Genomic DNA, 17504 nt, shown 5'->3' on the forward strand with positions numbered 1-17504 from the left:
GCTCAGAGAAAACAGGAAATGGGCTCCGAGCTCTCAGAGGAGAAACAAGACCTCCTGGCAGAGGGATGGGGTGCGAGGAGCTCCGGCGGAGAGGTGGCACTGGGCACAAGCCCTGAATACTGGGCAGCATTCTGAATGGCAGGGATTCTGAGAAGGAATGGCATGAGCCAAGGCTCTGAGGCAGAAAGTGCCAGGCGATCCAGGGAATGGCCTCGAGGCTCAGAGCCCATGCCTCCTGTGGACGCTCACCTCCACGTGGGGCCTGCCCGCTTGGTGACGAGACTTCTGTGGAAGGCGCTCAGAGATGCCACTTCCCTCTAGGCTGGTCAGACTGCTCTGGTGGGATGCAGCGGACTTGGTGTCCCGAGTGGGGGGTGGTCTTCTAGGGCCTGGAGAGGCCGCCTCAGCTTTGCCCAGGCCCTGTGGGTGCCCATCTCTAGCCATGGATGTGAGCGAGCCTGCTGGCTTCCCAGACACCATCTGTTCCAGGGTCTCCCTGGCAGGAAAGGAGAGGCACACCCACCCTGAGCCCTGGCACGACCGGGCAGCCCTGTCCCGGGAGCCAGGGAGTGCAGGACACAAGCTCTGGGGGCAGACACCCCTGCGGGCCCACCCTGGTTCTGCCACCTTCTAGCTGTGTGACCTTGGGCAAGGCGCCGCCCCTCTCTGAACCTCACATTTCTCAACTGAAAAATGAGGATGCCAACAAAACCCACCCAACATGCCACAGGAGAAACAGTGTGGAAACAAATGAGCTGGAACGCTGCTTCCCAGGTTCCAGGAACGCGCATACCACCTTCCCTACATCAGCCATTTCTATAAACTTCAATCTACTCAAGACGACTTCAGGTCACTATTATAAACAGAAGACCAGTATCTCCTACTACAAATAGAAACTAACTTTGGAAATAAATACAGAAAACACGAAAACAATATTACTATATTCTAGATAGATCCTGTTGCCTGTTAAGCCTCTGGGCCTGAGTCCGCTCGCTTATTCTCTCTCTCTTTTTTTTTTTTTGAGGAAGATTAGCCCTGAGCTAACATCTGCCACCAATTCTCCTCTTTTTGCTGAGGAAGACTGGCCCTGAGCTAACATCCGTGCCCATCTTCCTCTACTTTATATGTGGGATGCCTACCACAGCATGGCTTGCCACGTCCGCACCTGGGATCCGAACCGGCGAACCCTAGGCCACGGAAGTGGAACATGCAAACTTAACCGCTTCACCCCCAGGCCAGCCCCTCTCTCTCTCTCTTTTTAAAGGAAGATCAAGAGAGGTCTTGAAGACATACTAGCCCTAACTGAGACCTTCTCCTTGACGGAGTTGGAAGGTCTGAGACGGAAAAGGAGAATAATGTTATTTAATGCCACGTCTGTCATATCGAAGGTCTCATGTCACCCAAATCATGTCAAGGGCTATCAGTGGCATAAGTTCCACATTTTGGGGAGACACTGAGCTACGGGTCAGGAAAGCCCTTTCTAAACGGTAAAGGGGTGGCTGGCGCACTATGACAGTCGCCATCCGTGCCCTGCGGTCGCCGGGTTGGTGTGGGATAAGTTGGGAGGCTGCCGACATACTCGAGCGGGGCCCCGTGACTTCTCTCGGCCTGCGCCAGGAGCGGCCTTGTGGGGAGCCTGGTGGCCTCTGCCTTCCCCGGAGGGGGAGCCAGGCCGTCAACTTCCTGGGTGTGGCCCTGACCCTCCGCCTCCACCTCCTCCTCCTCCTCAGTCCTCAGGGCCTCTGGGAGGGACTTCACGCTGAGGTACCTGCAGAAGAACGCACAGAGGAGTGTGACTTCTGCGCAGCAGGCCCAGCCCCCGGGCCAGACGCCCCGGCCTCCCTCCTGGCGGGCACTCACCGCTCCAGGAGGCCGTGGAAATCCTGCTCCATCAGCAGCTCCGTGGGCCTGAGTGGGGCCGGGAGGCCCAGTGGCGTGTCCCCCACCTCACTGCTGGCCGCGCTCAGCTCCACGTTCACGTGCAACGGGCAGGGACCGACGCTGGGGGCGTCAGGCTGGGGCCAGAGACACGGAGGAGCAGAGATTCAGCAGACACCTAAATGCCACTTTCTAAGGACCTACCTCAGGCCAGGCTCACGCCGGTGCTGAAGTGGAAGAAACCGGTTAGACCCACCAACCCCATCGCCCTTATGTGTGTGCAGAACATGGGGACCGGACCACGTGACCTTCAACACTGGCTGCTGTGAACTGAGCACCGACTCTGTGCCCAGGACTGCCAGACACCACTCAGCACAACCCCGCCGGTATAGACGGTTACTGCAACCCATTTTACAGACAGGCCACTGAGGCTCCGATGATTCACCCAAAGTCACAAAGCAAGAGGCAGGGCTGAGACGTGGACCCTGAGTTCCTGCCAGAAGCACCTCTCCTGACCCGGCTCCATTCCAGTAGGGACACCCCGCCCCCCAAAACGCCTTCACGGCGGGAGCATGGAGCCCCTCAGGACGATGTGCGTGGGTTTTCACCCGTTAGTGCCTGAGACAGCGCCTGGTCGTTTTCCTACCCTCTGGTGCAGAGTGCAGCGAGAGAATTTCCCCCACATCCCGGGCACCAAGACCTCAGCATCGTGGACATGCGACCAGCACCCAGCCTCCAGCAGCCCCCCGCCTCTCTCCTGCTCCATCCCCAGCTGACAAGTCTTGGCAGCAGAGGCAGCAAGGAGCACCAGCAACGAGGCAGCCTCCCCCTCTACACTCAGGTTGCTCAACTGCAACACAGTGATCGCCTCTCACGGGTTGTGACGGGGGCTGAAAGGACTCCACAAGGCCCCTTCCAGGCACGGCCCTGTCACCTTTGTGAACAGTCCCCAGATCCACCCAGTACCACAAGCCCCAAGCCTGGAGGTCAGCCTGGGCTCCCTCCCACGTCACCACCACTCCAAGTCCAGTCAAATGTGCCTTCTAAACCTCCCCCAAGTCCACGTGCATCTCTCTACCTGCCCGCCACCTCCCCACCTCTGATGGGCCCACCTGCAAATCTTCTCACCTTGTCCTCTGCACAAAAACCCAGTAGCGTTTAAGACCAAGCCCTTGATGTGACCCACAAGCCCCTACCTCATGGAGCCCCTACCTGCTTCTCCAGCCGCATCTCTCAGACAACTGCCCCCTCACTTTCCATACTCCAACCACAGGGCCTTTGCACAGGCTGTTTTCTATGCTGAATGACTTCCTCTTCTGCACCTACTAATTCCTACTCACCCTCAGATCTCCTTTCAACATTACTTCCTTAAGGAAAGTTTCTCTGACCCCCTAAACTCAGTTATGTTACCCTATTACCTCCTCTCACAGAACCCCACGATTCTCCCTCAGAGCACTAATCAAAATTACAGTTAAATAACGGTGTGGAACTAGTTCAACTAGACAGAAAACCCCAAGAGGGTAGAGGCCACCTATTTTGTTTGTTTGTTTCCCACTGAGATCCCACCATGTGTCATGGGTCCTGGCATATGGCTCATACTTCATAAAGAGGTAGGGAAGAAGCCAATTCACGAAGAAAAGAAGGAACGAAGAAACAGTCCAATATGGTTGGGCAAAGAGGTACCTCAGGGCAGAGGATCTGGGTGGCCAGCTCGGGGGCTTGTCCGGAAGGAGAGGGCAGGCCGGTCGGCTGGTGGGGGGAGGGCGTGGCTGGGGGGCTGTCCAGAGCCGAGTCCGACCCGGTTTGCTCCGGCTCCTGCTGGTTCTGCTCCACATGGTCTTTCAGCTCTTCCAGGCGAATCCCCAGCTGGAATATCTCTGCCTCCAGCTCCCTGGAAGGGGGAGACATCAGCAGTGGGAGGCTGGACAGCAGCCCCATCGGGCAGGTCTGGGGGCCTTCAGAGCAGAGGTCCCAGAGGATGCCCACGGAGGGTCCACTTAACGTGATCATTTCAGAGTCTGCGGAGAACTCGAAATAAACAAGATGAAAGTGGACTCACTAGGAATGAGGGGGCCTCAGCCTGAGCCCCCCTCTGCCACCAACAGGCTGTGGGACCTTGAGTAAATCCCTCCCCCTTCTGGCCTCAGTTTCCCCATTCTCTAATGAGAGGTTTCAGCTCTTATCTCCCAGGTCACTTCTCATTGCAGTGAGTCCAAAAGGTGACAAATCTCAGCTTTCCAGCATCCCCCGATTTGGATATGTTGCTAACTGGGATAGGATTTCTTCCTGTTGCCCCAGTGTCTGAATTATGAGGATGGGATGTGCCTCTGGTGACCGAGGGAACCCGGGCCCGCCCCATCTGGCCTCCCGGGCCTCCCTCCCCAGCACGCACCTGCCAGGGTCGAACTTCCCAGGCGTCCCCTCGGAGCCGGTGGGCTGCTGGGCCAGGGGCTGCCCCCTGCAGGCCCTCAGGTACTCCTCCTCCAGGGCTGCGTGGGCAGCCTTCAGCCGCTGGAAGCCCTGAAACCGGACCAGACCAGGCAGAGCTGAGTGCCCGGCCCCGTGGGCTCGGTCCCTGCAGACGCAGCACACGGGACAGCTCATGGGGGGCCACGGGGCTCACCCTGGGTCTGTGGCGGCCTCCTGGCCACCGAGTCCCTGGCAGGCTGGGGTCAGGACCCTCTGGAGCCTGGCGGCCCTGGGCAAGCTCTCCGCCATCAGACTAGCATGGCAGGGGCACGGCTTAGAGTCTTGGCCCCGGCTCCAGAGGGGACCCGTTTTTCCTGGGTAGACCTCCAAGAACCCTGATGTCCCATGATGGTCGTAATGTCAAATATGCTATCACCATGTCCCCATAAGGACCAAGTACTGGAGAGACCATGGATCCTCACTCTCGATTCTCAGAACTGTGGATTTTGGAACATTAGTCACTCTTTCCCCCAATCCTTATAGACTACCACGATCCGTGACGTCATTATCACCATTGAGCCTGGAGGCTCTGCGCTAACGCACTTTGCATTATTCATTCAATCTTCAACATAATCTTAATGAGAGCAGTAGTTTATCATCTTCATTTAAGGAGGAAGAAACTGAGGCACAGAGAGGTTATTTAAGTTGGTGAAGGTCACACAGTAAGTTGTAGAGCCAGGACTGGAACCCAGGTCCTCTGGCTCCAGAGCTCATGGTCCTAACAATTACACCAGGTCCTCAGAGTAAACGTAAGGACAGCTAATACACAGCTTAAACTACCAGAGGCAGGACCGTTATCCTTGGCTTAAAACCATCCCCAGCTCACTCATCTGATGCTGACGACAGGCTGAGGCCAAGGATAACTAGAGTCTGGTCCCCAGTCAAGCTTGCTCTTCCAAGAGCTCCCAACCTCCCTGGATGTGGGGGAACCAGGATAAAGGGGACGGAGAAGGATGGCTTTGATTTTCAAGGCCCTTGATCACCCGCTCGATGAGATAACATAATACAGAGCACACATTTTGTACTAGAAGATGTAGGTGACATCTGTATAATAAGATAGTAAAAAAATCATAATATATTTTACAAACCAAGAGCGATGCCCTGGCCCCTCCGAGCCCTCCCTCAGCTCCTGTCCCCACCCTGCTCTGTGCCTCCAGCATCACTGGGCTCTCGACCCACCGGCTTCCCGTGGGGTCTGTGCAGCGGGAAGCATCCATAAGAGGTCCGGGGTGGGAGGAGAGACACCTGGGAGGGACAGCTCAGGCAGGTGCGAGTCCCCGGGCTTCCCTGGTCCTGTCGGGCCCCCTCATGCTGCCCACAGCCCTGCTCACAGCCCCTCAATGACCCCCACTCTCAGCTTCGAGAGCATCGTGTGTTCCCTCCTGGGACCCCGGCTGATGCACTAGAAACCTGAATTTTACATCTGATCATAGTTATCCAGAAATACGAAAGTCCAAAAGGAAACAGGTCAATAATAGATTAGGGGTCTCCTCTTCCCTTTTCCTTCTGGTTTTCAAATTTTGGGCAATTACTTTTATAATACAAAAATCTTAAAAAAAGAAAAGGCCTTTTTCTGGTCACTGAGAGGCAGGATACTCAGGGGGACACTGTGCAGGGCAGCGAGGACGCCCCTGGACTTTGGATTCAGACGGACCTGGGTCTGAGCTCTGCCGCCTACCAGCCCTGTGGCCTCTGAGTCACCTCTCTGGGCTTCAGGTCCATCCCAGTTAAATGGGGGCAATGATTGTAACTGCCCCCCGGGTTTTGATGCTGGTAAAAGGCAATAATGTACTGAGGTGCCTGGCCCGCCACCACATGCTTCACAAGTGGGAACGACTAGTCGACAACGATCACCATCATGGAAAGCTCAGCGGGGCTGTTTGTTCTAGAAGGAGACACTGTGTCTGGGATTCCCTGGCCAGCCTTGTGACAAACGAGGCTCCAGAGACTCCGCCATGGGAGACGGAGCAGCTGTCTGCGGCTCCCAGGGCGTCTCCTGAAGTGGCCATACCTTGAGCTGGTCCCGGGGCGTCAGCCCTCCTGTCTGCATCAGGGCCATGAAGGACTCCACCTGGACATGGGGACGGGGGGAAACACGCTCCATGAATCCAGACCCTGGAAGAGGAGCCCCGCCGACTCCCGCATGCAGCCACATTCACACTTTGGCGTGAGGAGCTGGGTCCCGCCTCAGGAGGTGGGTCCACCACTGACAGTGACTCCACAACTCCACGATGGGCCTCGGGCACGGCCGCCTTAGGAAAAACGGAAGTGGAACCTCCAGGAATTTATCGACAGCAAAGCACGCTCACTCATGTGCAGGAAGGAAGACCTCGGAGGCAGGAAATTTACGGCGGCACGGTCAGCGGGCGACAGGAAAGACTCGAAATGCCTCTCGGTGGAATAGTACGCAGCCATCAAGAAGAGGAGGGCACATGGGGATGTCCTGATGTATCAATGCCTCTGAGACCTACTTTTCAGCATTGAATCAGGGTACGGGACAGCATTTACAGTTCACTACCGTCTGTATGAAATCTACAGACACATGTAAATATACTTGCTTATGTACCAGAAATCGTCTCTAGAAGAAGGCAAGAAAGTGAAACATTAATTGCTTCTGGGGAGGAGAACTGGGTGGTGGGGGGACAGCAGTGGGAGGGAGGTTTTCTACTCCATGAATCCTTTGAACTTTGAACGAAGTGAATTCACTGCCTACTCAGAAACAAACATTCAAATTTGGGACATTAAAAAAGTCAAGGTACAGGATAATACATATACTTATGTGGCCATTTCGATAAAAGCATGTGTGTGCATGGAACATTTTTGCACGGAACAGAAGGGCAGTGGAGGGAGAAAACATTTTCACTGAATATCCCCTTTGTACCGTGTGAGGGCCTTTACTGTGTGCATCCATTACCCTTACAAAGAAGAATTTCCTGGCTTTTGTTTTTTTTTTTTAGGGAGATTTGCCCCGAGCTAAAATCTGCCGCCAATCCTCCTCTTTTTGCTGAGGAAGACTGGCCCTGAGCTAACATCCATGCCCATCTTCCTCTACGTTATACGTGAGATGGCTACCACAGCATGGCTTGACAAGCGGTGCGTAGGTTTGTGCCTGGGATCCAAACTGGCAAACCCGGGGACAGTGAAACACAGTGCTCGAACTTAATGGCTATGCCACCAGGCCAGGGTCCCCCAAAATTTTTAATTAGGAAAAATAGTCAAAGGATGACTTGAGAATCATTTCTAGGAAAGCTGTAGATGAGTGCTGAAATATAATATAAAAATGTATATAATATATTATAATATACTATATAATTTATATAACATAAAATAGAAATGTAATGTCAGCTACATATGTAATTTAAAATTTTCTAGTAGCCATATTAAAAATGAAGAAAGAAATAGGTAAATTAATTTTAATAATAATTTTATAAACCTAAAATATTATTTCAACATGTAATCAATAGAAAAACTCATTAAGGAGCTCTTACACTCTTTTTGTTGCACTAAGGCTGAAATCCGGTGTGCGTGTGTGTGACTGACAGCACATCTCAATTTGCACTGGCCACACGTCCGGGACTCAGGAGCCATGTGTGACCAGCGACTCCTGTAGTGGACAGTGTGGCTCTGGATCATTAGGGGTCAAGTGGGGCCCCAGCTCCTGCTCATCGCAATGACCTTGGCTTTGCTTTACTCTACAACACACAGGACACGGGAGAAACGTCTGTCCAGTTACAGGACACAGAATGGTGGTGGTAAAAAGGAATAAAGTGCTTGCTCATTCTGCTACAACAGGGATGAGCCTTGAAAACATTATGCTAAGTGAAAGAAGCCAGACACAAAAGGCCACATGTTCTATGAATCCATTTATATGAAATGTCCAGAACAGGCAAACTGTAGAGGCAGAGCGTAGCGAAGCAGCTGCCAGGGGCTGGGGAAAGGGATGGAGAGCGACTGCTTATCGGATGTGGCGTTTCTATCTGCATGATGGAAATGTTCTTAAACTGATTGTGGTGATGGCTGCACGACTCTGAATAAACGCAAACCCACCGAAGTATCCACTTTAAATGAGTGCACTGTACAGGATGTAAATTATATCTCAACAAAGCTGTTACCAAAAGAAAAAAAGAAAAGAATGGCTGCGTTTCCCTGAAGGAATTGGTTCAATGGACACAGCGATGTCTGTAACTATGGCATTTCCCTTTTTGCCTTGCCAACTGGGAAGTTCAAAGCCAAATGTGAATCTAGGAAAGTGCTCAGGGTCCAATGGAACATTCTGTTTACTCGCTTCGCCCTACATTCATTTTATTTTTTTTCTACTTTTACTTCCCCTTTGCCCCAGTTCCTCACTTCCGTTTTCAGAATGTGGTTATAATGCGCGTATTTTCTAAGCTGCTTTAAGGCACTTTTGGAATAAGGCCAAGGGTATAGTTATAAACAGACCCGCAAACCATTCAGTTGTTTGGACGGTTTGATGAAAATATATAGGCCCCTTGAGAGGTGGCTGAGAACTGATTTCTGTAATGAAATGAACTAAGAAGCGGGCAATTTATTCTGAAGGGGAAAAGGCAGCATGGAGCTTCTATCATCCTTGTAGAACCCTGACAGCACTAAGGGTCCCCCCGGGGGCAAAGCAGACACACTTTCAAGCACAACCGGAGAGAGTAGATGAGAGACATGCCAAAGAAAGGAGTTCAGCCCAGCACTGGGGGAGGAGGAGGAGGCTGGACTCGTGTGGTCCCAAAACGCAGGAGGAATGGTCACGTTCTCGAGATGCCAGGTTAACCCTGGCTGGGGAGTGACAAGTGGGCCCCTCCACCACCCCGCAGAGGCTCTGCTTTCTCCCGTGAGCTATGTCTCAGCCGGGCAAAGCTGGGGCTCCGCTCACCTTGGCCAGGAACCACCTGGCCTGAGAAGCCAGTGCCTCGGTCGGCTCCGCGGAGGGCTGGTCTTGGGCGATGCCCAGGTTTTCCAGAAGACAGCCTGGGGTGCTCGAGCTGGTGGCAGAGGGGCGGCTCAGGTCTCCTTGAGCTGATGGCCACTCTGGAATACACAACCACTGACAGTTGGGGCCAAGAAGAGTCCCTCCTGGGCTGAGAGATGGATGCTCCACCTCAAACCGCCACCCCCTCCATCATCAAGTGACAGCTCGGTCATCTCGCGATCACGCCATCTTCACATAGGCGCAAGGAAGTGGCTGGGCAGTACTGTCTCCATTTACAGGAGAGAACAAGGGCCGCATCTGCCCTGATCATGCAGCTGGAGCTAAGCCAGGCCTCCGGGCTCCAGGTCAACGGTGTGGGCTCTAACTCAGAAAGGTGCGGGCTCAAATCCCGCCCTGCCCCCTTGTAGCAATGTGACCTGCAGGATGTCCTCCCCTCTCCGAGCGTTGGTCTCAGCCGTCAGTGGGGTGACACCAGTGCGCACTCCCCCAGGTTGAGGCAGGGAGTAACGGGGATGGCACGTGGCAAAGGTGGGAGCAGGGCCCTAATGTGGCTCCACAGTGACAATGCTCCATGTTATGCAACTTGCTCAAGATCACCCAGCGGCTAAGTGACAGAGTGTGGGCTTCACCCGGCTGTTCTGGCTCAAAGCGGGACACTGCCCACACCTCCCTTTGGCCTCTTCAAGTCAAACGGCCCAGAGTGGGGCCTCGCCTCCCTCCCTCCCCTGGCATGAAGCCAGTCCCATCCCCAAGGTGAACCAGGTGCCCGCAGAGCAGAATCACAGGCAGAAGACACCCTCCAGCCACGTCTCATCCCCCAGACTCACCTGAGGCCTCAGCGGCTGGCAGGGCCTCGGTGGGGCCCAGCCTCCGCTCCACAGAGTGCGGCTGTGGGATGGTGAAGGCCAAGACCTTGGTCCCCTGGGGCATTGTCCCCATGTGCATGCTGTGGCTGGGCTGGGGCGGGTCCGAGTACAGGTTCACCTGGCAGGGAGGGGAGGTACAGGCAGGGCCAAGTCAGGGTTGGGGCAAACCCACCCAAAAGGCCCTACCTTCATTCACACCATCACTCAGGCACTCAACAAACATGTTTCGTAACAATAAATGCTACCTTTTAGTGGAGCCCTTTGGTGGGGGCCAAACATTGCATGAAGAGCTTACATGGCCTTTCATTCTCTTTATGGCAGGCCCGAAAGGGAGGCAGGGCAGGGACCATCATCCCCACCTTACAGAAGAGAGAACTGAGACTCAGAGAGGTTAAACCACTGACTTAAAATCTCCAGCTGATAAATCTCTGTGCTGGGATTGTAACCCCGCTTTGACCCCAAAGTCTATGGCGTTCTATATTAATAATTTTATTAATAATATTTGTATGGTACAGGGCTGGCCCCGTGGCTGAGTGTTTAAGTTCACGCACTCCACTTCAGCGGCCCAGGGTTTCACTCGTTTGGATCCTGGGCGCGGACATGGCACCGCTCATCAGGCCATGCTGAGGTGGGGTCCCACAGAGCACAACCAGAAGCACTCGCAGCTAGAATATACAACTATGTACTGGGGGGCTTTGGAGAGAAGAAGAAGGGGAAAAAAAAAAAAAGAACATTTCCAGTAATCATTATTATAGTGATAACGACAGCAATGAATGGCTGGATTGGATGAGTAAACCAACCAGTGAATGAACTAATCTCTCAGTTGGAGCAGGTCTCCATCACTTGAGAATGGGTTTCACGTGGTAAACAGCCCAGTGTGTGAGAGAGAAGTCTGGAAGCAGGCAGACGGCCAAGGAAGACCATCTGAAGCTCAGGACTGGAGAAGCCCCAGATGCGGGACGGCGGTTTAGAGCAGGAGCCGGCAGCCTGCGGTCTGTTTGGGTGAGTAAGGGTTAACGGACACAGCCATGCTCGTCGTTCACGTATCGTCCAGGGCTGCTGACATGCAGAGGTGAGTTGTTACCCCAGAGACTGTGTGGCCCACAAGGCTGACAATATTCACTATCTGGTCCTCTGCAGAGAAAGTTCACTGATCCCTGGCTTAGTGTGTGAGCTCTGCGGAGCCTGGCTTCACGTCCCGGCTCTTCCACTGCCCAGCTTCGAGTCCTAGAGCAGCTGACTTACCTAACGTCCCTGGACCCCAAGTGAGTGCTCAGTAAACAGCAGCCACCACCCTCATATTCATCAACACCATCACCATCACCGGTACCATCATCACCATCATTATCACCATCATCACCATCTCCAACATTAACACCACCATTACCATCCCCATCATCATCATCATCGCCAACATCACCATCACCATCCTATCATCATCACCACCACCATCATTACCACCACCATCATCACCATCCGCATCATCATCACCATCCCCATCATCATCATCATCACCATCATCACCATCACCATCCTATCGTCACCACCACCATCATCACCGTCACCATCATCACCATCACCACCATCACCACCATCGTCATTTATGCGGTGATCACAGAGGCAGGTCCCTGGAAAATCTAGCCCCTGTGGTGCCTCAGTGCCCCCCGCTCCTCATGATGTCAGGTAGCTTATCTTGCTGCCCCGGCTGCCCCAAGGTCAGGCGTGGGCTGTGGAGGGTGGGCCTGGTGGGGGCAGCTCCCTAACGCCCGGGCAGGCAGCCTCACCCTGCTTAAGCTGCTCTTCACGTCCCGGCTATGGCAGAAAAACCTACTCCAAAGAAAGAGACAATGGCCCACGTGGCTTGGCCCCCACTGCCTCCCCCTCTTTCTGGCCCAGCCTCTGATGAGAACAAAGCTGGATTTTAATAATCCCCTTGGCCATCTGCTCAGACTTGCTTGTGGGGGCTTGCCCACCAGCACTCCTCTCCTCCTGAGGTGACCCAAATCCCAGGGGGAGGCCCAGCCCTCCTGTGCACTTCCCACTACCTCACTCTGCCCCTCCCCCACCTCAGGCCCAGCCCCCCAAGGCCCCACCTGGCCAGCCACAGAACAAGTAGCTCCCAGCACAGGCCCTGTTGTGTCAGGGATGGGAGGAGCTTGAAGCCGAGGGGCCCTCGCCTGTGCAGAGGCCCAGGAAGCCGGGGTCTGGGGGTGGGCAACGCTGAGCCATCTCCCAGGACACAGCCAGGACCCAGCCCAGGGCTCCAGGGCGCCCCTTGCAAGCCACGTGTCCCCCCAGTGCTCCCTGAGCCTGGAGTAGCTCCCTCAGGGGTTAATCAGGACCCTGGGTTGGGGGTGGGCCAGCGAGTGTGGGAAACATTGGGTTAAGTGACTATTCTCTGCACAGATGGGTTTCTCTCTGCCTTTAAAATGCTAATGGCTTTATGAATGGGGCGGGGAGGGGAGGGAGGGGGAGAACAGGAAGTGCTTCCCCACCTCCTCTGAACGTTCGGATGCCCCCGCCCCCGCCCCCACCCCCACCCCACCGCTCCACCCCGGCTTCTGGACCAACCAGCAACCGGCAGAATGCTCGCTTTAGGAAAGGCAGCGTGGTGTCATCCCCCATTCTTTCTGGGGTAATTTCTGGTCTCCTCAGCCCCTCCAGGCCCCCTGCAGCTGAGATGGGGGACGGGGGCAGCAGGGAGGTGGCAGCGCACAGCTGACGCTCAAAACCACCATAAACTCTGGTGAGACACCCGCCTGCTTTAGAGAACGGAGCCCGGCAGGGACCCTCGAACCAACCCAGGCTTCTGCCCGCAGCCTTCCAGCCCCACGGCCAGGCTCCGGATCCAGGGGTGCTCCCCAGCCAGGCCCCGGGATGCCCTGGTCAGCCTCTCCAGCTGTAGACCCCGAAATTATCTAGTCTGGCTCTGCCGGAGAGTGTGGTGGCAATAGTGGGCTTTTGGGCCACACCGCTGGGCTCTGGGACCTACTTGTTGAGTGATCTTGGGCAAATTACTGAACCTCTCTGTGCCTCAGTTTCCCCAACGGTAAATCACTTAGGACAGCAGTCAGTAACCATCACGTATTATTATTGTTATCACTGTAACACCCTCATTCCTCCTGTCCCTGTGCCTCTACCACAGGCCCAGAGCCAGGGCCCGCCGGCTCACCCAGGCATGGGGCAAAGAGCACCCCCTCCGGAATCAGACAGACACGGGTTTAACCCCCAACTCTCAACCCCTTACCAGCTGGGGGTGTTGAGCAAACCCCGCCACCGGCCTGACGGGGCTCCAGTGAGGTGGCCCTGGCAGTGCACTTGGCCAGTCACCCTTCACTGCTCTGCCAAGGCCAGTCTCCTGCCCCAGGGCCCCACTGGGCCTGGCCTGGGTGTCTGGGGCAACGTCCCCAGCCTGGCTCCCTCGCACGAGGTCCAGCCCTGCCCCTGGGGGCTCCGAGTAGAGTTACCAGGGAGCCGTCCAGAAGCAGTAACCCTTCCGTGAATAGGGACCCTGGCACAGGCTGGGAGCAGGAAGCCACTTGGTGTCTCCCAACCTCTGGGGTGTAGCGTCTACAGAACCCTGGACAGAGTGGGAAGACTGGCTCCCCCAGGCCCCATGGGACCCAGCGAATCCCCTCCCCACTCAGGCTCCATCCCCCTCAGCACGTTGGAACAGTGGGCTCTGACTGTATTGCTGCCCCAGGGCGGCTGTGAGACAGGGGTGCCACAGAGCATTGTCCTGCCTCCAGCAGAGGCCAGCTGACCTGTGCTCACCCATCAATGGAGGAGAATCTACGGGCCGAGGAATCTTCTTCCAGAAAGCGGAAGTGGGCGAGCTGACGCGGGACCAATCCCAGCCTCGCCCATCTTCCCTCCTGTGCACCCCTCACACACACACAGGGGTCTGGGTCACCAGCCAGGCCTGGGGGACTGCATATGGGGTGGCCCTGAGTCCCAACCACTGGGTCAGGGAGTGCCCATGAGAGGAGGCAGCACACTGTCCACCCCTGCCAGGGCCCACACAGTGCCTGGCACATACGGGCACGCAACAGACACCTTCATGTTAATACTGTTAGTAATAATAATATTGCCCCTCTCGTAGGAGGCACTTGCCAGGTGCCAGCTCCATGCTTTCCATATACTGACTCACCCCCTTAAATAAGTAAAGGAGGAAGGAAGGGAAGGAGGGAGGAGATGCTCCGAGCCTCTGCCCCTGACCATGACCTTCAGCAGCCTCGGCCCCTCCTGGGGACCCGGTTCCCCATCTGTAAGATGAGATGCGGGAGCTGAAGGTTTGGACCTGATGACCAGTTCCTTTCCCCTCGGACCTTCTAGAAGTCTGCCGCCATGAGAATGTGGTTTCCCCGGGGAAGATGCCTCACCAAGTCCCCTCTTCTGTCCTCGCCCAGCACCCCATCCCTTCTGCCCCTGAACCGCGCTCAGCATTGCAGAGAGCTGGAAGGAGCCTCAGGACATCAGGCAGAGCCGCTGGCTCCCAGGAGGACGGCCTGACTAACCCCTATCACAGAGGTGCCAGGGTGGCCAGGATGGGAAGGGACCTGCCTGGGTCAAGAGGCAAGTATGGGGACAAAGTGGGACTCATGCTCCTAGAACAGGGCCCCTTCCATTTTCTCATCTTCTCAACAAGGCTGCCTCCGCCCACACTTCGCAGAACCCTCCAGATGGTTGAGAGCCGCCCCCCCACCCACGCTGTGATAGGGGAGGGGGCCTGGAGCTCGACAGGGGCAGGCCAGCGTGGGGACGCTGGGGAGGGGGCTGAGCCTGACGGAGGGTCCACATCTCTGCACCTCAGCTCCCATCCCCCCCTGCTCCCTGTTGTCTGATGGGGCAAGAGCGGGGTGGAGGAAGCAGGAAGCCACAAGGGGCTGCAGGGGCCCCACTTCCTGTCTCACCCCAGAAAAGGGGAAGGTCCCAAGTGCAGAACTCACAGCCTCCTCTCAAGTCGAGGTGGGGGCTGGGTGGGATGGAGGCAGATCGATTTCCCATCCATACTCCCCCTGCCCGCACACGGGGCATCCAGGCTGGGGGTGAGACAGCCGGGAAGGAGAAAAGCAAAGGTGTGACCCAGGGAGGATCAGGCCCAGGAAACAAGTACCAGGAGCTGAGCAGAAATTCTGTGCTACTCTCTTAAGGCTCAGAGGGCCCCAGCAACTTCCTCAAGGTCACACAGCAAGTCAGTAATTGAGCCAGGAGTTGAGCCCAGGTGGTCTCATGCCAGAGCTCATCTAGAAGGTGAGAGCTTCTGGTGAAATTCCTGGCTACCCCGGATTCTAGGGTTCAAGGACTTCAAAGATCCTCAACCGTAAAGGACACTGAGCCCAGAGAGGGCAAGGTCGCTGCCCAAGGTCACAGAGGGACCTTGTGGTAGAATGAGGACTGGGTTCCACTGTCCCCAGGGTCTCAGGAGGCAGTGGCCCCTCTTGAAGACGATGGGAAAGTGTCATCTTGGGGGGACCCCGGGCCTACACACCCACCCCACCCCAGCCTGTACCTTGGCCCCGAGGCGCAGCTGGTCGATGGTGTTCTCGGCCTCAGCGTACTTGGTGAGGAGCTTGTGGTAGTCCTCCTGCAGGAAGGGACAGCAACGCAGTCACCCGCCCAGGCTCCTTGCTGTGGGACCCCCGGCAGGGAACCCACCCCACCAAAGGCAGCTTCTGCGTTCCTCAAAGTGGAAGAGCTCAATGGTGGGTGCTGAGCAGACCCCTTCAGACTCACGTGCAGTACAGACCCCGCTGCCCACATTCCGGAGTGTCAGAGACAGGAGGTCAACTCATCCACTGTCCCCAACAACGAGTCTGGGACGCGAGGCTCTGGCTGGTTTACCTTGATGCATGACCCCCATTCCAGAGGACCACAGTTTCTTGCTTATTTGTCCCAACTGCCGGCCCGTCTGTCAGCTCTGAGCGCTCAGGCCCATTCTGCCTTCCCCACGGCCCTATTCCCGGTAATTAAGCAGCATGTGCTTCCTAAGTGTTGTGTTTTTTTTGTTGTTGTTGAGGAAGATTAGCCCTGAGCTAACTGCTGCCAATCCTCTTTTTGCTGAGGAAGACTGGCCCTGAGCTAACATCCGTGACCATCTTCCTCTACTTTATATGTGGCACGTCTATCACAGAATGGCTTGCCAAGCGGTGCCATGTCCGCACCCGGGATCCGAACCAGCGAACCCTGGGCCGCTGAAGCGGAACGTGCGAACTTAACCACTGAGCCACCGGGCCGGCCCCTCATAAGTGTTTTTTAATGGCTGAGTGAATCATTCAAGGATCCCTTGGTGGGAAAACATAAGACTTGCACATCACAGTTGCATGGGCTCAGAATCACGACTTCCCTCACACAAAACGGAGGAGCTTCATTCAAGCATGTCATGTCCGTCACTGGTCACCTCTGAAGGATGCTAGGGAACTGGCGCATGGTTCTGAAAACTGGTCATGAGAACAACAGGATCAAGCATTTTCCCCGTCTTTTGCATGAGAGTGAGACCTTGGTAACCAAATAGATGATGAAAGTTTGACTTTATAAAAGATTTCCGGCAAATCAATGCAGACAGAATGACGGTGTTACAATACTGCCACTCTGTCGCCCCAGTGGCCTGGAGGGACTGGATCAAGGCAATGACCACCAGTGGCCGCCAGCATCACGAATGAGGGACCAGCAGGCATCCCATCCTTCCTGAAGGGACCGCCTATGACGTGCTCTTGCCCAAACACCCCTGCCTGCACGGGGCTCCCGGTCTAAAGGGGAAATAAACAGATTCTAGCCCAGCCCAACAACATACAGGACAAAGAGAGGGCAAGATGAAGAGACGTCAGAGGATGCATCAGCAAGATCCAGAATGTGGGAAATGCTACACGACAGAACTGCATCCTCAACACATAAACAACAAGGAAGAAAGAGATTTGAAAAGAAATGCACAAAAAAGATGGTGGGGGTGGGACTTGAAAGACACACTGGGGAATGCAACACAACTGAGCAGTGTTTGGACCCTGATTTGAACAAACTGAAACCAAGAAGCCATTTGCGAGACACATAGGAGATCTGAACACTGACTGGCTATTGGACACTATTAAGGAACAGGCGTTAACTTTTAGGTATGATAATGGTATTGTGGTTATATTTAAAGTAAAATCCTTATTTTTAGATGTATGTGCTAAAATATTTTTGGGTAAAGTGATTAGATGCCTGAAATTTGCTTCAAAATACTCCAGTAAGGCGAGTCGGGTAAGGGGTGAGGCCATAGATGAAAAGGGTTGCCAGGAGCTGGGTGATGGGGACATGGGTGGAAGCCAGGTGACGGGTACAGGGGGTTCATTATATGACTTTTCGCCTTGTAT

The 17504-nt window shown here is 55.0% G+C and overlaps 1 protein-coding gene across 4 annotated transcripts in view; it reads right to left on the reverse strand.

Annotated features, from left to right (window-relative positions):
* The window catches only part of AKNA (AT-hook transcription factor), a 47939-nt gene that overhangs the window by 17369 nt on the left and 13066 nt on the right, over window positions 1-17504 (reverse strand). For 3 of the 4 annotated variants that reach the window (XM_046685883.1, XM_046685873.1, XM_046685893.1), the window contains exons 4-12: window positions 15668-15742; window positions 10117-10273; window positions 9233-9387; window positions 6359-6418; window positions 4271-4398; window positions 3562-3769; window positions 1861-2015; window positions 1580-1768; window positions 250-496 (exon numbers count right to left, since the gene is read on the reverse strand). In XM_046685883.1, coding sequence (XP_046541839.1) covers window positions 250-496; window positions 1580-1768; window positions 1861-2015; window positions 3562-3769; window positions 4271-4398; window positions 6359-6418; window positions 9233-9387; window positions 10117-10273; window positions 15668-15742 — 1374 coding nt within the window. The remainder of the gene's footprint in view (window positions 1-249; window positions 497-1579; window positions 1769-1860; window positions 2016-3561; window positions 3770-4270; window positions 4399-6358; window positions 6419-9232; window positions 9388-10116; window positions 10274-15667; window positions 15743-17504) is intronic. The other variant, XM_046685903.1, reaches the window with a different exon arrangement.

The sequence above is a fragment of the Equus quagga genome, chromosome 1 (genome assembly GCF_021613505.1).
Source record: "Equus quagga isolate Etosha38 chromosome 1, UCLA_HA_Equagga_1.0, whole genome shotgun sequence".
NCBI classification, from domain to species: domain Eukaryota; kingdom Metazoa; phylum Chordata; class Mammalia; order Perissodactyla; family Equidae; genus Equus; species Equus quagga.